This window comes from Cavia porcellus, unplaced genomic scaffold, assembly GCF_034190915.1.
Source record: "Cavia porcellus strain 051 isolate PalLab524CR breed Dunkin Hartley unplaced genomic scaffold, mCavPor4.1 scaffold_26, whole genome shotgun sequence".
NCBI classification, from domain to species: Eukaryota; Metazoa; Chordata; class Mammalia; order Rodentia; family Caviidae; genus Cavia; species Cavia porcellus.
In genome coordinates this window covers 48198403-48214809 of record NW_026947509.1, presented here as the reverse complement: position 1 = coordinate 48214809, position 16407 = coordinate 48198403, and the positions used below count along the sequence as shown (strand labels likewise).

General features: G+C 40.1%; 1 protein-coding gene across 1 annotated transcript in view; it reads right to left on the bottom strand.

Annotated features, from left to right (window-relative positions):
• Cps1 (carbamoyl-phosphate synthase 1) overlaps nt 1-16407 on the bottom strand; it is a 111908-nt gene that overhangs the window by 13269 nt on the left and 82232 nt on the right. Inside the window, exons 26-33 of the mRNA XM_003474476.4 lie at nt 15114-15308; nt 14642-14709; nt 12970-13045; nt 9666-9743; nt 6885-6992; nt 5207-5296; nt 3564-3734; nt 1411-1485 (exon numbers count right to left, since the gene is read on the bottom strand). Of these exons, the coding sequence (XP_003474524.1) occupies nt 1411-1485; nt 3564-3734; nt 5207-5296; nt 6885-6992; nt 9666-9743; nt 12970-13045; nt 14642-14709; nt 15114-15308 (861 nt within the window). The remainder of the gene's footprint in view (nt 1-1410; nt 1486-3563; nt 3735-5206; nt 5297-6884; nt 6993-9665; nt 9744-12969; nt 13046-14641; nt 14710-15113; nt 15309-16407) is intronic.

Genomic DNA, 16407 nt, shown 5'->3' with positions numbered 1-16407 from the left:
ATTATCATTCTGATTTCAGTTACTAAACAGACATTGCTTCATCACATCACACCTTATGACACTCAGAAAACGCCTCTTTCAAACGACAAATAAAGAATTCTCTTTTTGCATACTTTATAAGAAAATACAACCAAGGGAAGAATGAATTTCTAATTCATTCATAATTTCATATTTCAAAAACTCTAAGTATGCATAGACAGAGACAGGCAGGACACAAGCACTGAAAACCAAAGACAGCAAACAGGATGAGAGAAAACAGATATATCCCTGATCTGCACCCCAGAACAGCTGAATAGTGCCCACAGTACAAGGCCTGCGGGACCAAGACGGACCTGGAGAGAGCCTCTTTACACTGACTGGCAACATGATGTATTGCTTTCATTTTAAAGCTGGGCTCTTCTGCCTATTAAATTAAAAGAAGTAGCAAAGGGACCGAGGGTCCTGTCTTCCAAGTGACCAAATATAAGCAGGATAGTCATTTATTTCTCACTGCCTGCTTTTTGTCTCACTTGGCTTCTCATCACACAGCTTGCTTGTAACCAGGCAACCATAGAAAGCATAATGCATTTGTTGCAATTAACCATTTTCCCTTTCTTACTCACGTTTTCCTTCCTACCAAGAGAATCAATGATGCCTCACAGTCTGATGCTGCCAGTGCAGTGTGCATAGATGGGGATCTGAAGGTTGTACCTAGTACGTCTGTCAAGGGCTAGGTGATTCATAAAATGTCCTGACACTGACATGCAGAGAACTTTCGAGAATCTGACAGCTCTCTAAGAGAAAACACATTTCACATTCCGAAAGAAACCTTGGGTTGGCGCAGTTCCAACACAAGGGAAGAGGGACATCCAGTGGCTAGTCCCATTATAGTTCTGAGATAGTCCCCAGAAGGGTAGAGGTGCTTTAAATGCAATCTTGAGATAGTGTGTGAATCTGCAGGTTCCACCGCCACATCGGTGTGTGATCTTTTTAGTGCCATTGTTCTACAAATTGCTAGTAAAAACCCAGCAATCTGACCTCACAGTAACAAAGCAGGGGATGAACTGCTATTGCAGAGAAACTGAGAACCTTAAAATAAAAGGCAGAGGAGTCTCTGAGGGCACATTTACCTACAGCGCTAGAGAAATATCTGCAAGTTGTTCCCCACGTGTAATGTGACAATGGAAACTCAGAACCCATGAATTAGTGGCCCACGTGGAAATGCCAGTGAGGATTTAGATTATGTTCCAAAGAGTAAAAGGTGTTTCTTTTTACTTCAAAATTCTTTAACCCTCCGAGACTTCCTCTGAAAGTGGAAGTTTGTGTGCCTCTCCTTATGTAGTAACCTACTTACTTTACTGTATTCAGATCATAAAACCATGGGTTTCAAAGGTGATTTACCAAAAGCCTTATGGGTCATTAGGTGGTTACCTCTCCCGTGGAAGCCATCTCGCATCTGAGGATGGGGTCAGCATCCCTCAGCCGAGGCCAGGAAAACATTGGAGCCTGTCAGGTAAGACAGGGAAGAAAAATAGGTGAGAGACAGAGAGAGAGAGATGAAAGGATCAGAGAGGATGAATATATTTAGTGAATCATCTCTCACAGGATTCAGAGTCTACAGTACACATACAGAAAATCTCGTTGGTACAAGCATCTGAGGTGAAAAATAGCTTTAAAATTCTGTTCCAAGAATTTGTTTAGCTCTTGGCCAAAAACTTGGGTTAAATAATCACAAATTCCTTCTGTAAATAGGTCCCCTGTGACCAGTCTAGACCAGTGTTTCTAATCTGGTTTACACATATTCTTATTGGCGTGATTTCAAACAACGTCTACTGGGCATTGGTCTCTCCTAAAACAGAGTTCAAACGTATTTTCCCCCTTTGATAGGCATTTGGAACACTCCTATTATTGTTCTGATCATCTGAACTAGCAACAAGCCACCTTGCCAGAGAAAGCTGCCTGCAAGCTGGCTTCTGCTGTTGATGTGTCTTAAAGACTTTTGAAAGCATTGTGCTTGCAAAAACTTTTGCCCAGAACTTTACATAGAAATCCTTCTTTTTCATTTATTTTATCAGTGAGACTCACTGAGAATTAAGGCCTTGTTTTCTTGCTGTGTCCCTTTATCTGGTCTAGACTGTTCCTCTGTTGATTCTGGCACCCACAAACTTTTCGTGGGAAGTCTAGCCCAGGAATTTATTCCACTGGGTCATCTCGCTGAAGTTATGACACATGCATGTGCGCCAGCTTCCTTGTTCTCCCATCTGCAGCTTTCTACCAACCTGACTGACGCTATTAGGATTGACAACGAATAGGTAATTTGAAAAAAATTTAAAATTCATACACAACAATAACAAGGAAAAAGTAAGTGGGAAGCTACAATGAATTTTTAATTGCCTTTATCTATAATATTGGTTTTACTTGGAAATTGTTTTCATATACATTAATAAGAATTTTATATTCCTATATATAGATAAAAATATCAATTTAACATTGATGCATAGTACCTAGTGGAAAACATTTTTCAGTTCCTACTCTCTTTTGATTTCAAACACAAATATATGTACATATAGATGTATATATATTTGCATATATAGTTGCATAATGTCAAAAGCTTTATGAATTTGTATCAGTAGAAAGAAAATATCACCTTCCCCAACATGAAAAGTGACATTACATTTCAACACACACAAAAAAATTGAAGGCATCCTAAATTATAATTTAAGCAAAATTAATATTTTTCATTGATAGCTCCAATTTAAGCTCCCACTAAAAAAGCCAGGAGTCAGTGTCTTAGCTATAACACTATTACGGCTGAAGCTACGAGCACATATAGAAACAGGAATCTTTCGAGGCACCCAAAATATGTCAATGTCTCATAAATATATCACGCGATAAAAATCAATTTCATCGTATGCTTCATCTAAGAAGTTAAAATGTATTTATATACCTCACTAATCCTCACGCCTGTCAGGCAAAGCAATTAAAAGTCATAAACACCCCATGCACGAACATACCAGGGCAGCTTGCAGAGTACAACGGATTCATAATGAAGCATTATTAAAATATAATCTTCATTCCATGATCCTCAGCATCACTATAAACAATAACTACACTCTCACTGTTTCAAATAGAAAAATTATGCTACTGAGGAAAATGTTAGGGTGGCCGAGGTGACCTGGAATTAACAAGCACCTTGAGGTAATTACATTTACAGGAATCATAGAGTCCTGAAGACTTGGCACAATTCAAAAGTGGCATAATCCTAGCTTCATCCCATCACCACATCTGGTATTTCTTTTCACCAGCTAATCTGCAGCATCATATGTACATAGCTTCTAATTTATTTATATAGCTGGTTTTGAGTTTGTGCAGTCCCAGATGCTTTTTATAGTTCTTATAAATACACAAAAGTTCACATGGAGTTACCATTAGTACAAGCAGCATTATGTTATTGAAAGGAAACAATCACTAGTCTACTACTTTACTTCGAGGTTTTCTATAGTCATGAGAGTTCTGATGGAAAATTGTTCCTTTCATTTCTTTTGGACTCACAAAATAACTCAGAGATTTTAGAAGAACATCACCTTAATCGCGACATAGTCAGCAGGAATTATGGGACGCTCCAGGATCGGGAGGTGCTGCTCATCAATTTGCTCTCCGGTCATCACCTTGGTGGCCACATCGATGAAGTCAACCCCAAGGGTCTTGGAAACGAAGGGGAAGGATCGAGAAGCCCTCAGGTTGCACTCAATCACCTGAAGAGATAACAAAATTCAAAAAGAGGGAGAAGATGATGAGAGCCAATAAAATAATATTGACACACTTCCTGACACCTGGTTTTAACTGTTATTAACTGGAGACCAGCACTTGTTTTGCTAATCTTTCTCCTTTCCTCTCCACTGCTTAAACTTTTCCCAACTGGTCTTCTGAACATCTTTAAAGTTTTATTTTCTTCCTATTAACTTCCCCAATTCAATCCCCACACATCACTGATGGAATCGCTTTGATGCAGATAAAACCACATTCCCACAGAAAGCTCCCACCAGATTCCCACTAACATCAGAATAAACCCAGCCCCCCAAACCTTGAGGTCCTCCTGCCTCAACATACCTGTCCATTCTATCTTACATCATTTTCTTGGCTCCAGTTCTACTTCCAAGCTTACCTGACATTATTTACCTAGAAAAATGACCTCACTAAACTGAGCTATTCACTATCTCCTCAAACATGCAATTTTCTCAGCCTTATAGATGATCCTCTATCTACGTGCAAAGCCTTTCCTTCCTACTTTACCTTGTCAAAATCTCAGCTATTCTGTAAAGTGTAGCTCACAATTCAAAATCGTCCTTGAAACTTTTTATGATTCACCCCAGATGGACGAGGCATATGATATCCACATAGATGTTCAGGCAGTCATGTGCACATACACTGACAAGTATGGTCCTTCTGTTCTTTAATTCCAAAACTATTTTATTTGTACACCCTCCCATGCAGCTGTTAAACTTCACTTTATAGTATTCACTGTCAAATTTGTTTCATCCCTTCTCCTCCTTAAGTTATATGGTTTTTGAGAGCAGAGACTGTATCTTACGTACCTTTGTAACTATTGTATGACTGCATGGTAGGTGATATCTATACCTATATCTATATCTATATCTATATCTATATCTATATCTATAATTGCCTTTATCTATAATATTGGATATATATATATATATCATTTAGTCATACAATAGTTACAGACTGGTTAAAACAAAAGAGCATATATGTTATTGGCTAGTTAAAAGAGCAAATTAGGAATACCCAAACTGACTTTAAGTTTTATTTCATTTAATTTTTTTTTCAAATAGTATCCAGCTCAGTTTCTGTCTCTGAGTAAGGAAAAAGCAGAACTTCAGTGAGGTAACACATGAGTACTCTATATATCTGGTTTCTGATATGTACCACACCTAGCTACACTTATAGTGCAGGAAGTATACAGTGATCTTCCTTCTAGTGGATCAGAGTGCTTTACGTATCTGTGACTGACATGTCAGTGCCACCAAGATCATGTGACTTCAAACAGGACAGGCATTACATGCAATGCGACATCCCACTCTCAGACACGAACGGCTTACAAGGGTCTCCGTGACTGTGGCCGGTGTTCACAGGGATTACCAGAGGGACAAAAGTCCAACATGACCTAACACAGTGATAGTGTCCTCAAAGGCACGCTGGTATTTCTTACCAAGACATCGTTTCCTTTCACAAGAAATTGAACATTGAATGGGCCAGAGATGGCAAAAGCTTTTGCAATCTTCCGGGTGGCATCCTTCACCTACAGCAAAAGACAATGAAATAGTGCAAAAGAGCATGGCTTAGACAAAAATACAATGCACAGAAAGGTTCAGTCCCTTTAACTTAGGTTTCATTATTTTGTCTTTATAAAGGCCTACATGTGCATTAATAATAAAAGCAGTAATAGGGAAATTGTTAGGCTTTTATTAACAAAATAATATGTACTAAGTAGTCACAACAGAACAAGAGAAGAAAGAATGAATAATTTATGGCAAAATCTGTCTGCCAAATACCCCTCTCTCTTGTAATTACATACACTGGTCTTACACTGAGAGTTAAATGAAATCTTTTCGGTTGCTTTAGCACCAGAAACAACAGCCCAAACTGTATATCAATCTAATGACCTACCTGCTGAGAGGTGCAGGCCCTGAAATTACCTGGCACTGCAAAGAGGCCAGGGAGAGTTTTTTTATGTTGCTTTTCTGTTGCCCTAAGCCCTACAAGAGTAGATATTATGGTCAGAAGGAAATGATGTTTGTCCGTGGGGAGGCTCTGCATGTCTGCATGTCACATATAGGAATCCCGGCTTCCAACCACAGCCAGAAGGTCCCAATGCCAGAGGAGGCTCTGATTACAGACGCAAGAGCTCTTCTCTCATTACAGTTACAGGAGCAGGTCAGCAATTTAATTGGGCATGAAAAGAAGTGGATTCTGTGGCACACTGAGCTCTTCAAGATTTGGAAAACGCTGAGTTTTTAGGTCATTTATCCTGACATGAGAAGTGGAAATATATTTAAAACCCAGGGACTCTTTTTTTAATATTCTGCTGTTATTTTACAAAGCACCCTGCTACCTCTACATTCTAGAACAGTCTTTCAGAATTCAGCCAGTGTACAAGCAGGCAGCCAAGCCTGCACGATACCCATGCAGGCCTGTGGGATACCCTCAAGAGTGACTTAAATGATAAACATCACGTGTTTACCCAGCCACACATGTGAGTACTGAGCCAATAATCTATGCTGGGAAGTTCCTTAAAGGAGTGGCACTCAAAGAGGGTCAAAAGAGACATGTCAGAAAGTGCTCTTTGATGCAAGGGTGAAGACTCAAAGCATGGGTTCTAGAAGGTTCCCATGTGACTGCTGTGCACCTGCTTCACTCACTCTGAGAAGCATTACTTGATCTGCTGTGTAGCTCTAACCTGAGAATCAGCTGCAGCAACCATTCTCGCAGTGTGGTTCCAGACCAGTGGAAAGAGCATCTCTTTGGCCACTGGATAAAAGTACAATATTGAGGGGCTCCTCTTCAACCCAGATTTCTGGAATGAGAAGCTCAGGGGTGGAGCTCAGCAATGTGTATTCTAATAAACTCCCTGGATGGTTTGGGTACGCACTAAAGTTTGAGAACCACTTCACTAAATAACAGCCAAACAGGCTCTAAAGGACTGTGAAAAAAATTGTCTTTAAAATACTCATCTGGCTAAGGACAAGGACATTCCCCTCATTACTAAGTTGTACCTGGAGCATGTCTTATTTTGCTACCTAGCTGGGGAATTTTTTTGTTTGGTTGTGTTTAGTTGAGAATTTTTATTTCTCGCTATTCCCCTTCCCCTTTCCTTAATAGATGATGACCTTTTCGATGCCTCCTTGGCTGATGGTTTGTGTGGGCAGCATCAAAGTGGCATCTCCTGAGTGAACACCTGCATCTTCCACGTGCTCCGAGATGGCATGCGCAATCACCTGCCAAGGGAAGATTTGAGAAACAGCTGTCACGCACCTCCTGCAAGGAGGCTGCTCCATCCTACACCCTTGGATTCTAAGAGACGCCCCAAGCATTGACCAAGCCTTGGCTAAGTTCTTGGTGTGAATGGAAGAAAGCCTTGCAAAAACCACTCAGGTCTCTGCACTGACAGGACAGGATGAAAAACCACAGGGTTTTCAAACCACTGGGGGTATCTTTTAGACATATAAAAGGAAAAAAAAAGAAGAGGAGAGGAGAGGTGAATAGTTAGCTTAATGAGGTAACTTCAGTGGATTAGAAAATGAAATGAAGATCCGATCAAGAGACACTGAAACTGACAATTGCGGGAGGAAAGAGACAAGAGGAAATATTTTTGTCTTCTTTTAGACATAAGGAAATTGAAAGCATTGTAAGAATAAAGACTCAAGTTCATAGGACAAGTACAAGCCCCTGTTAGAATGTTGAACTCGTGTTATTTCTTTAACCTACGTTGGTAATATATGTTTGAGAAATAGTGAAGCTGAACATGAGGGAGAATAATTGGGTGACTGTAAAAGATTTATGTAAATTACATACATTTTATTATCAATTCAAGGATACCTAAAGCAGAGTCACATTGGTTCTCCATCCTTCTGGTGTAACTTTTGAGTTCTGGGACCTGGGCAAGGCGCTTTGCCTGCTTAGCCTTGGTTTCTGACGAGAAGGAAACAACAGCGTCCCTATCTCAGAACATGTGTAAGGATAAAAAAGAAGATGAGGAAAGTACCTAGCTTCACAACACAGTAACAGCTCAATTTTGTGTGTGTGTGTGTGTGTGTGTGTGTGTGTGTGTGTGTGTGCAGTCTAGAAAGGAGAAGCGATCATCCACCAAGCTCTAAAACAAATGTAACATACTGGAAGTATATACCCATTTCTGACCCTGGCAATTTAATAATTGGGTGAGGAGACTGAAACATTTCCAAAACATCACAGGAGTTGATGTGTAATGGCAGATGTCACAGAGAAGCTGAGGCAAGATCAGATCCCACTGACCTGGAGATAAATCAGGCCAACAGACCAGCACCATTCTACAAGTTCAAAATCTGGACAAGTACGTATCTCTAGGACAGTCCTCTGATCTCTGCTTCCTTAGATGCACAATCACATGTCTCCTGTTCTGTATTTCAGTCTTAAAATATTTAAAATTCTGAAAAAGTGAAAGATTAAATTTCTGCTCTCAAAGGTCAGCAACGAGAGTTCTAGAAAAGCAAAGCCTAGCTTAAGATTGAAAATACTTGAGATCTCACTCCCAAAAAACTAAAATGCAATTAATAAGCTTGCAATACCTTGTGCTCTCTATCAATGCAGCAAAGAGTTTTCTAAAAATCAAATAAATACTTTCTAGAGATGATGGAAAGAAAACTATTGGCCTTAGAGTGGAGAAGCTACACTAAAAGCTGCTTCAAATTAAGATTCTATGACACTATTAAGGGTCATAATAGTAAGCAGACACATTTATGATTAAAAATGAAAATTTAAAAAACACTACCCTAAACTGGTAATCTGAAACAAAGGAAAAAGAAAGAAGTGAATGTGTTTGGCCGATGTTATATATTAGATCTAAAACGTCACCCCAAATTCTCATGCTATGAAAGGGATAAAGGAGCCATTACACTGATCAGTGGATTCATCCGAGTTCAGTAGATAAATGTGCTGAGATAAATGTGATGGGGGCTGAGTGGAGGTAGATCAGTGTGGGTGTCATTGCAAAGGCTAACATTGTGTCCCCGGCTCTCCCTTCTCTCTCTGCTTCCTGGATGCTGTACGTTGAGCACCCTTTTCTCTGCCATATTCTGTGCCATTCCATTTCTGCCTCAGAATTAGCTGACCACAGACTGATACTGTGAGCCCAAGTACACCTCTCCTGCTTTAAATTGTGTGTTGGGGATCATCATCCAAGTGACAGGAAAGTGACTAAGATGATAATGTTTTGAAATATTTGCAAAATAAGATGGAGGCTAACTTTCTATTTTTTTCCTTGAAGCAAACAAAATGACATATATGCTCTAAAACATAACTACCTATATTTGAAGATAAATCACAAATGCTTTATAAACACAATTAGAAAACTTGAGTAAAAGTACTCTTCATGTTTTCATTTTCCCCTGAAGTTGGAGGCATTCATCACATTAGCAATACCAGATGTGATACAGTAAGCTAATTTACGTCATTATCCTGTCTTCCTGGCTGTGTTTGGTTTTCTGATTATGAATCCAACAAAAAGAGGGGAAGGTGGGAAATCAACAAAGAAGGAAACTAGAGATTCAATTGGAAACCTCAGAAAGAAAAAGATGAGGTTTTTATAATATTCATTGAAACATGAAAGGAAACTATGGACAAAAGAAAAGAAGAAAGAAAATCCACTTTAAGAAAAAGAGCAATGAGTTCAGGATGATAATTAATTCTGAGCATCATCAAAGAGAAACCCTAACAGTAAAAACAGGAAACAGGGGATCCATGACACATCACCTGGACTGCCAGTGAATTTGAATTTTTCTGACTGAGCAACTTCTTCACTGTTGCAGAAACCTGTTCTGTGGAATCCTGAATTCTAATCTATAAGTGCTGGAAGACCATTAAGGAAAATAAATTAATGGGAGAATGGGGACAGGAGATGAGGATAAAGTTCTTACCCTTCCATCTTTGCCAACAGCATCCATTTCTACTTCCCGGGCTCCTTCTATAAACTTTGTCAGCACCACTGGGTGTTCCTGTCAGCGAGAAAAACCAAGGAGCGGAAGCATTAGCTGAAATTATGCATGTGATGTCAAGTAACTCATGTACCTTAAGTAAACACTAGGGCATCACTTGCAGGAGACCTAAGGCTAAACACAATATACGAGCTCATTAGCCAGGCTATTTTGTAAGTAAAAGGTCATCCTCTGCTTACAGCAGTGCCACACATTTTTCTGCAGCTCTCTGAGTGTTTATTAAACAGAACGTGAGTTCCAAAATCTCAGATGCTGGCTTCCAGACCAGTTGGAGAAAAGAGGGGGCTGAAGAGGAAGCAGGAATGTGGCTTCCTTCTCTGCTGCCAGTATCATGACTATTTCTCTACTCTATAACTATGTATCATTATTGGTTGAAGTTTTTTATCTCTTCCTAGCCTCATTTTCTACACATATCAAACTTCCAGAGTCAGCTCTCTTTGTGAAAGCTGTGAATGAGCTCAGGAGAATGGCATGCGACTTTGCTTTGTTGGGTCCAAAGATGAAATCCTTGATCTTACGCTGATACACCTCATCTAGCTTTCAGAGTAAACATGGAATGACAACACCAAACACTTCCTTTTTCAGTCTAAAACACACTCCCTTTCTTGAATGTTTCACACCACTTGTCAATCTTGAATGAGTTCCTGCATTCAGTTCCTTCATGACAGAGTCGGGATCACTCCATGGCGTGACAACCATTGGCTCCTTCCACACCAAATGAATACATTGGCTGATGACCTCCTGGATTTAAACAGATCCTCCATAAAGCTCCAGCACCATGGACCATACACACTTTCTTACCAGATACATGTCTCTCCTCCCTTTGTCCCTTTGCATTTTCTCCTCAGCTTCATCTTTCAAACCTCAGCCTGTCCCAAAAGACTGACTTCAGCCTCATCCTACAGGGATGGAACACGGATTACACTGTAAAGTCCCATCCTGAAGCAAGGTCAATCACTGTCTAGGGCTTCGAGGGCAGATAGGGTACAAAGGCTCTTGCCTCCTGCGGGACAAGGCTGCTGTCAGAGCAGAGCACAGTGAGGAGGTGTTACTGACCATCACAGCAGCTATGGACAGGTGCTCCCACAGGCCAAGGAACCCGGGGATTAAGGGAACAACAGCAGCCACCATCCTGGACAACTGAATAGATTTATGAAAAATCTCCTCTTCAGTTTCAATCTTGCAGCACCTTTATTCACTGTCTTCTCAAAATACTTTCTTCCTTTGATGGCCGCAAACTACATCTTCATGCATTTTCTTCTTTCTCGCTCCTCCCTCATGGTTCTTCCCTTTCCACTCAGACCTGAAATGCTGCTATTCCTGCATCTCAGCTGCCGTAGTTCCCAGTCTCTCCTTCGGTGATTGCTTCCACTACCAAAACTTCAATTCAAAGTGTCATCTATTCGTTTCAGAACTTATATTCAGATTTATCTCTAGGCATGATCTGGACCCTCAATTCTAAGTCTGTAGCCCTCTGCCTTCAAATCGCTTTTGCTTAGATTCCTCACAGGCAGCTCCCATATAAACTTACCACATAACATTGCCAGAATTAATGTATGATTTCCTCTACCTCCCCGCTGCTGCCTGTTAATAAACAGCCTACTCTTCAGCCAGCTGATCAAAGCAAGAACTCTGCAGCTAACCTCTGTCTTCTCTGAACCCAACATCCACGCATTCCCGACATATTTCTCTCTTCCTTTGCTGTCATTCTTCTCCAAGCTTCTATCATCTTTGCCATGAGCTACAATAGCCCACTACCTCTCTCATCAATTCAGTCCTGCTCTATAATCCATTCTTTTGTTTTATTTATTAGCACATCTATGTGACACATAATGACTATTTTCACAGTGGTATTTGGTAGATGTACTTGACACATATTCTTTTTTACAGTCCCTTCTTCCCACCCTCAACTTCCTCCTCCCCTCTGCTTTCTGGTCTCCTTTTCACTTCCTCAGCACTCAGGAGGCTGAGTCTGAACTGCATAGTGAGTTCAAGACCAACCTATCTCAAAACAAAGCAATCTACTCTTTCTGAAGTACTGCAAACTAATCAGTATAATCAGTACCATATATCGCATCCTAGCCATAAAATAAATTGAGACACAGAAGAGGAGAAACCTTCCTCAATCCAATGTCTACAACCAGCTGAGGACAGTTGTTGAGCTCTCAAAAAGGGTGCAGGATCCCTGGCAAGGGATAGCATAGAAGAGAAGACAGATTGTGTCTCATGTCAGGGCACATAATGGAAACAGGCCCACAGAAGATACTTTCTTCTCAGTTATCTGATTTTCACATCAGTATGAATTCTAACCCCACTGGTTCCTTTCTGTAGGTCCTTTGCCCATTCTCATCCTTTAGATTTTTATGCATTCTCTTCCTCACCCAAATATCCTGGAGGAGCAACAATCACACAGCTTCCTATGTGATAGTAACAATCCATCTTCTCTCTCTTTGAATGCTGCTGATTCCATTGTTTGACTCCCACAAATTTCCTCTTATCTTATGTCAAACTCTTCTCTATGAGTTTGTATCTCTCTTCTTTTTAATCCCCAGTAACTTTTGCAAGCTTTTAGAAGGAAAACATTACTTTCATCCTCTACTTAACAAGGTCTGACGATCGATAACTCCACTGGGTAAACCTTAAATGGATCACACCGAGGTAATGCAAAAAAGAAAGTAAAAGCTAGGGGCAGTGAAGAGAAGTGGATGAGTCACTACAAAATTAAAAACAGTTTTATTAAGTCTTAAAGGAAATATCCCAAAATGAGAAGAAAATCAATAGATGAGTGAGGAGATTCACTATTCAAATTGCATGGCTAATGAATGCAAAGTCCCCAGGTGTGAGAATTTAAAATCAGGAACGCTTCCATGGGTTAGGGATGAAATGACCAGATAGGCTTTGAGACTGAGAATCTCAGGAGTTTTTAGACCAGGGTCTGTGTCTGAGTACAAGATGCATATCCAGTCTTCAGCAAGAGTCCTTATCCTTATAGACATTTACAGTCTAAAAACATACAAATTTGTTTTGACCACAATTCACAGTACTTTTTCTTTTGCTGTTAGAATCTAGTGAAAATTTAAAGTTTTTGTGCTTTTTCATTCTTGCAGAGACTCATAGGTAGAAGGAACAACAAACAAACAAACAAAAACCATCCTAACAGTGTGGTACAAAGTAAAACAGCAGTTAACCAAAGAGGTCAAAGTCGACAGGAGGAATCGGACCCTACCTGAGAGACCCTGGTGGCCTCCTCCAGGAACCTTTTCATCTCATCCTCGGAGAACACCACATTCATGGCAGACCCACTGAGAAACAAGTTGGGAAAAGGAGGTTAGTGTCTTTTACTGCTGCAAAAGCAAAGCACACTAAACCTGATGGACCCTCAGAATGCTTCCAGGAAATTTCTAGTTCAAATCTTAATGGGGAGGCATCTTTCTCTAAATCAAGACTTCATTCAATCACTAGGATAATCAACCAAAGTAAACTGTCACCAGAAAGACGAAAGGGTCCCAAGTGGACCCTGCTTGCTCTAGAGATTATATTTCCCCAAAGTCTGCTCTTTGGGATTTATGGTTTAAATGCCTTGCTAATGCCAAGTAATTCTTCCACTTGAACTGGGTTTATCCCAGAGCCTAATTTCTCTAACCATGTTTCTTCAGAGTTTTACCAACAACTATTCTTCACTCACTGGTACACCGTCAAACTAGGTCATTCTACTGCCTCCGTTATAAAAGAATCAATTATTTTTAGTAACATTTGCAAATATAATGTACTATAGCTGATTGAAACTTATTCAACTGTGTCGTTCCTTCTAAATACTTAAGAAATAATGCTATCTGAAATCAATTTACTCTGAATTTTGACATTTCCAAAATGAGATGGGAGGGGAAGAATATAGGAGCAATAGAAGGAAGGCAAAACAAGGAAGAAAAATTACTTTCCCTTTTCTCTTAAAAGTAATCATTATTTTTCCTACTCTATTATAAAGCTCTGCATAGGAAACTTTAATTGCTTCACTGCCTATGAGAAAAAGGCTGGAACGGTAATGCTAATAATTCAAAGTACAAAAAACTGGAACAAAGATATAGGTTTCAAAATGGAAAAGGAATTGCAGTAGTCAAAGTTATTTTCTCCAATCCTTTCTTTAAATATCTATCTGTTGTTTAAATTAATTTACATTAATTCCTCAAAGATGTAGTAGTATTATATTGTGGTTTGCACAAAATGTAATTTCAATAAAAATGGAAAGTTTTCCACCTCATTTGAAATTTTTCATTATTTTAAAGGATCCCATCACAAATTCCATTTACACTTTCAAATTGTGCACAGCAAATCGTATTTCTCTTATTATCCCCTGTTTAGTGAAATGGTTCTTACAGGTGGCAACATCTGAAGGGAGCAAATGATAATTCACTTCTCCTTTGATGGTGGAACCTAGTTTCAAAGTTTAATGTAAAAAATTCTACTTCTCATGTTCATGAGCATTATAATTCATCTATTAAAAATGCTGATCTCAAAAACTCAAAATTCCAAAACAAAGGCACTATCAGAGAAGGTGCTAATAGTTAAACAGAACACTGGATATCAGAAAATAGATGCTGGCAAGAGATGTTCCAATTTTTCTAATTGTCCTATTTTTTCATGTAAAACTATCCTCCTTCAGTTTGTCAAGGAGATGCCTGAAGCTATGCTTGTAGATGTAGAAATGTCCTCTGTTCTTGTTGCTACCCCCCAAAGGAAAACCACTAAGTTGAAGGACATCTTCAAACTGCCCATAGTGGTTTGGAGGTTGTGGACGGATTTATAAATTAGTCCATGTTAAAGCCAAGAGCTATTAGCACACAGCATGCATTTCTGAATTCCCCATTTTTGAATCATTGTCTCAGAAAACAATACTTTACCTCAATACATAGGAAGGTCTCAACAAGCAGGGGTAGCCCACAGACTCAGCAAATTCCAGTGCTTCATTCTGATCAGTAGAAACAACAATAAAAAAGTGTAGGACCAGTTTGAAATATGCAATGAATATGCAGACTGGTATCTTTAGATCAAGGGATAACCTAACTGTCTTTATTCTTTCTCTCAAAAGACTCCATTAAAATGTAAATTGGAAATTGAGATACATAACATTCCTAGTTCCTAATTCCAAATATCAAATCTGGTTCAAAAATAGCCTGAACTTCTTTTCATTGTCTGAATCTTAATGAGACTCCTGCTGGCTATTTATAACCTGGAAACACAGCATCTTACAGTATCTCACTCGGCCTGGCGGGCATTCTATCTGGCCTCTACTTAACATCTCCGGTAGTTAGCATTCAGCTTACACTTCTTCAATAAAGAAGATTGAAGAGACACACTGGTCTCTCTCCGTACCAAAGTGTTAACAGCTTTCCACGGTGCCTGGGCCACCTTCAGCTCATCCAAGACAGCTGAGAACATGGACCGGTCCTCGGCCCTGTCGATCTGCATCGGGCTGGTCCCCATGATCCTGACACCATTCCTGTACAGAGGGACCGCCAGGTTGTTTGGAATCTGACCGCCAACTGAGATGATGCAGCCACTGCATGCCTGGAAAAGACAAGGATAGTGTCAGCCACCAGAGTGGCTCCATAGTGATGGGCAACCGTGCAAACATTTCCACTCTTCCTTTCCTCACTGCAAATGCTGCACCCGCTGGCTCGAACTTCATCTCTCTTCTCAAGGCACAGTGTGAACTTAGAGCACAAAAAGAGATAAATAAGTTTAGCTCCTTGATCGTTCCAGGCTAAAGCCTAGGCCAGACTTCTACAAATCTACACATGACTGTCACCTGAGACACCCTCATGGCAGCAGTTTAAAAACTCAAGCTGGTAAGCAGGTGTCATGGACGCCAAGCTTTGATCAGCACCTCCTGGATCACACTCATCCTTCTTAAAGGGCTACTGATTTCTCCTTCCAACACTCACATGTCCTACACCTTTAAAACCAGCAGTTTCTTCACCTTTTACAGGACTGCTGAACCAAAGTACTGGTGCACGCAGTTTTCCCCAGGTAAATAGTGAGAATGAAGTATAAATTCCTTCACTTCTGCTAAGGTAAGCCTTTGCAATCTTATCCACCATCATCCTGCTCCGCCCAAGAGAGACGACTATTCATTACCCCCACCCACTGCATCCTCATTAGCAAACTGAGCCACCAGAACTCCTGGGGCTGCTGCTCCCTTCCAGCTCTCTCTTCTCACTTATCCAGCCTCTAACCACCACCAAGCTCAGCCCATCCCCTGCCCTGACCACCACTCGCTCCTCTGTCACCTTGGCATTTGCCCACAGTACTCAGGAACTGATTTCCTACTCGCTTCACAAGCAGTGAGTGAATCTTTAACCTTAATTCAGATGTGTGATTGGTATAAGATTTCGTTATTTAAAACCAAATCTCCTATCAGCCGTCAAAACTTCAAGATAAAAGTAACACAGTTCCCCAACCTGTGTACAAACCCAGAGATCCTGTCTTTCTCCCTACAAAAGCAGCATAATCATGCTTTCCCAGGGCACATAATGGCTGTGTAGACAGAATAAGACAGTAAATATTAAGATAATAAACACTAAAAATCTTACATATGCTGTGAGCTTATGAATAAGACATGATTATTACTGTCAAAAACACTAAATCTAATAGTCCATTAAACTTG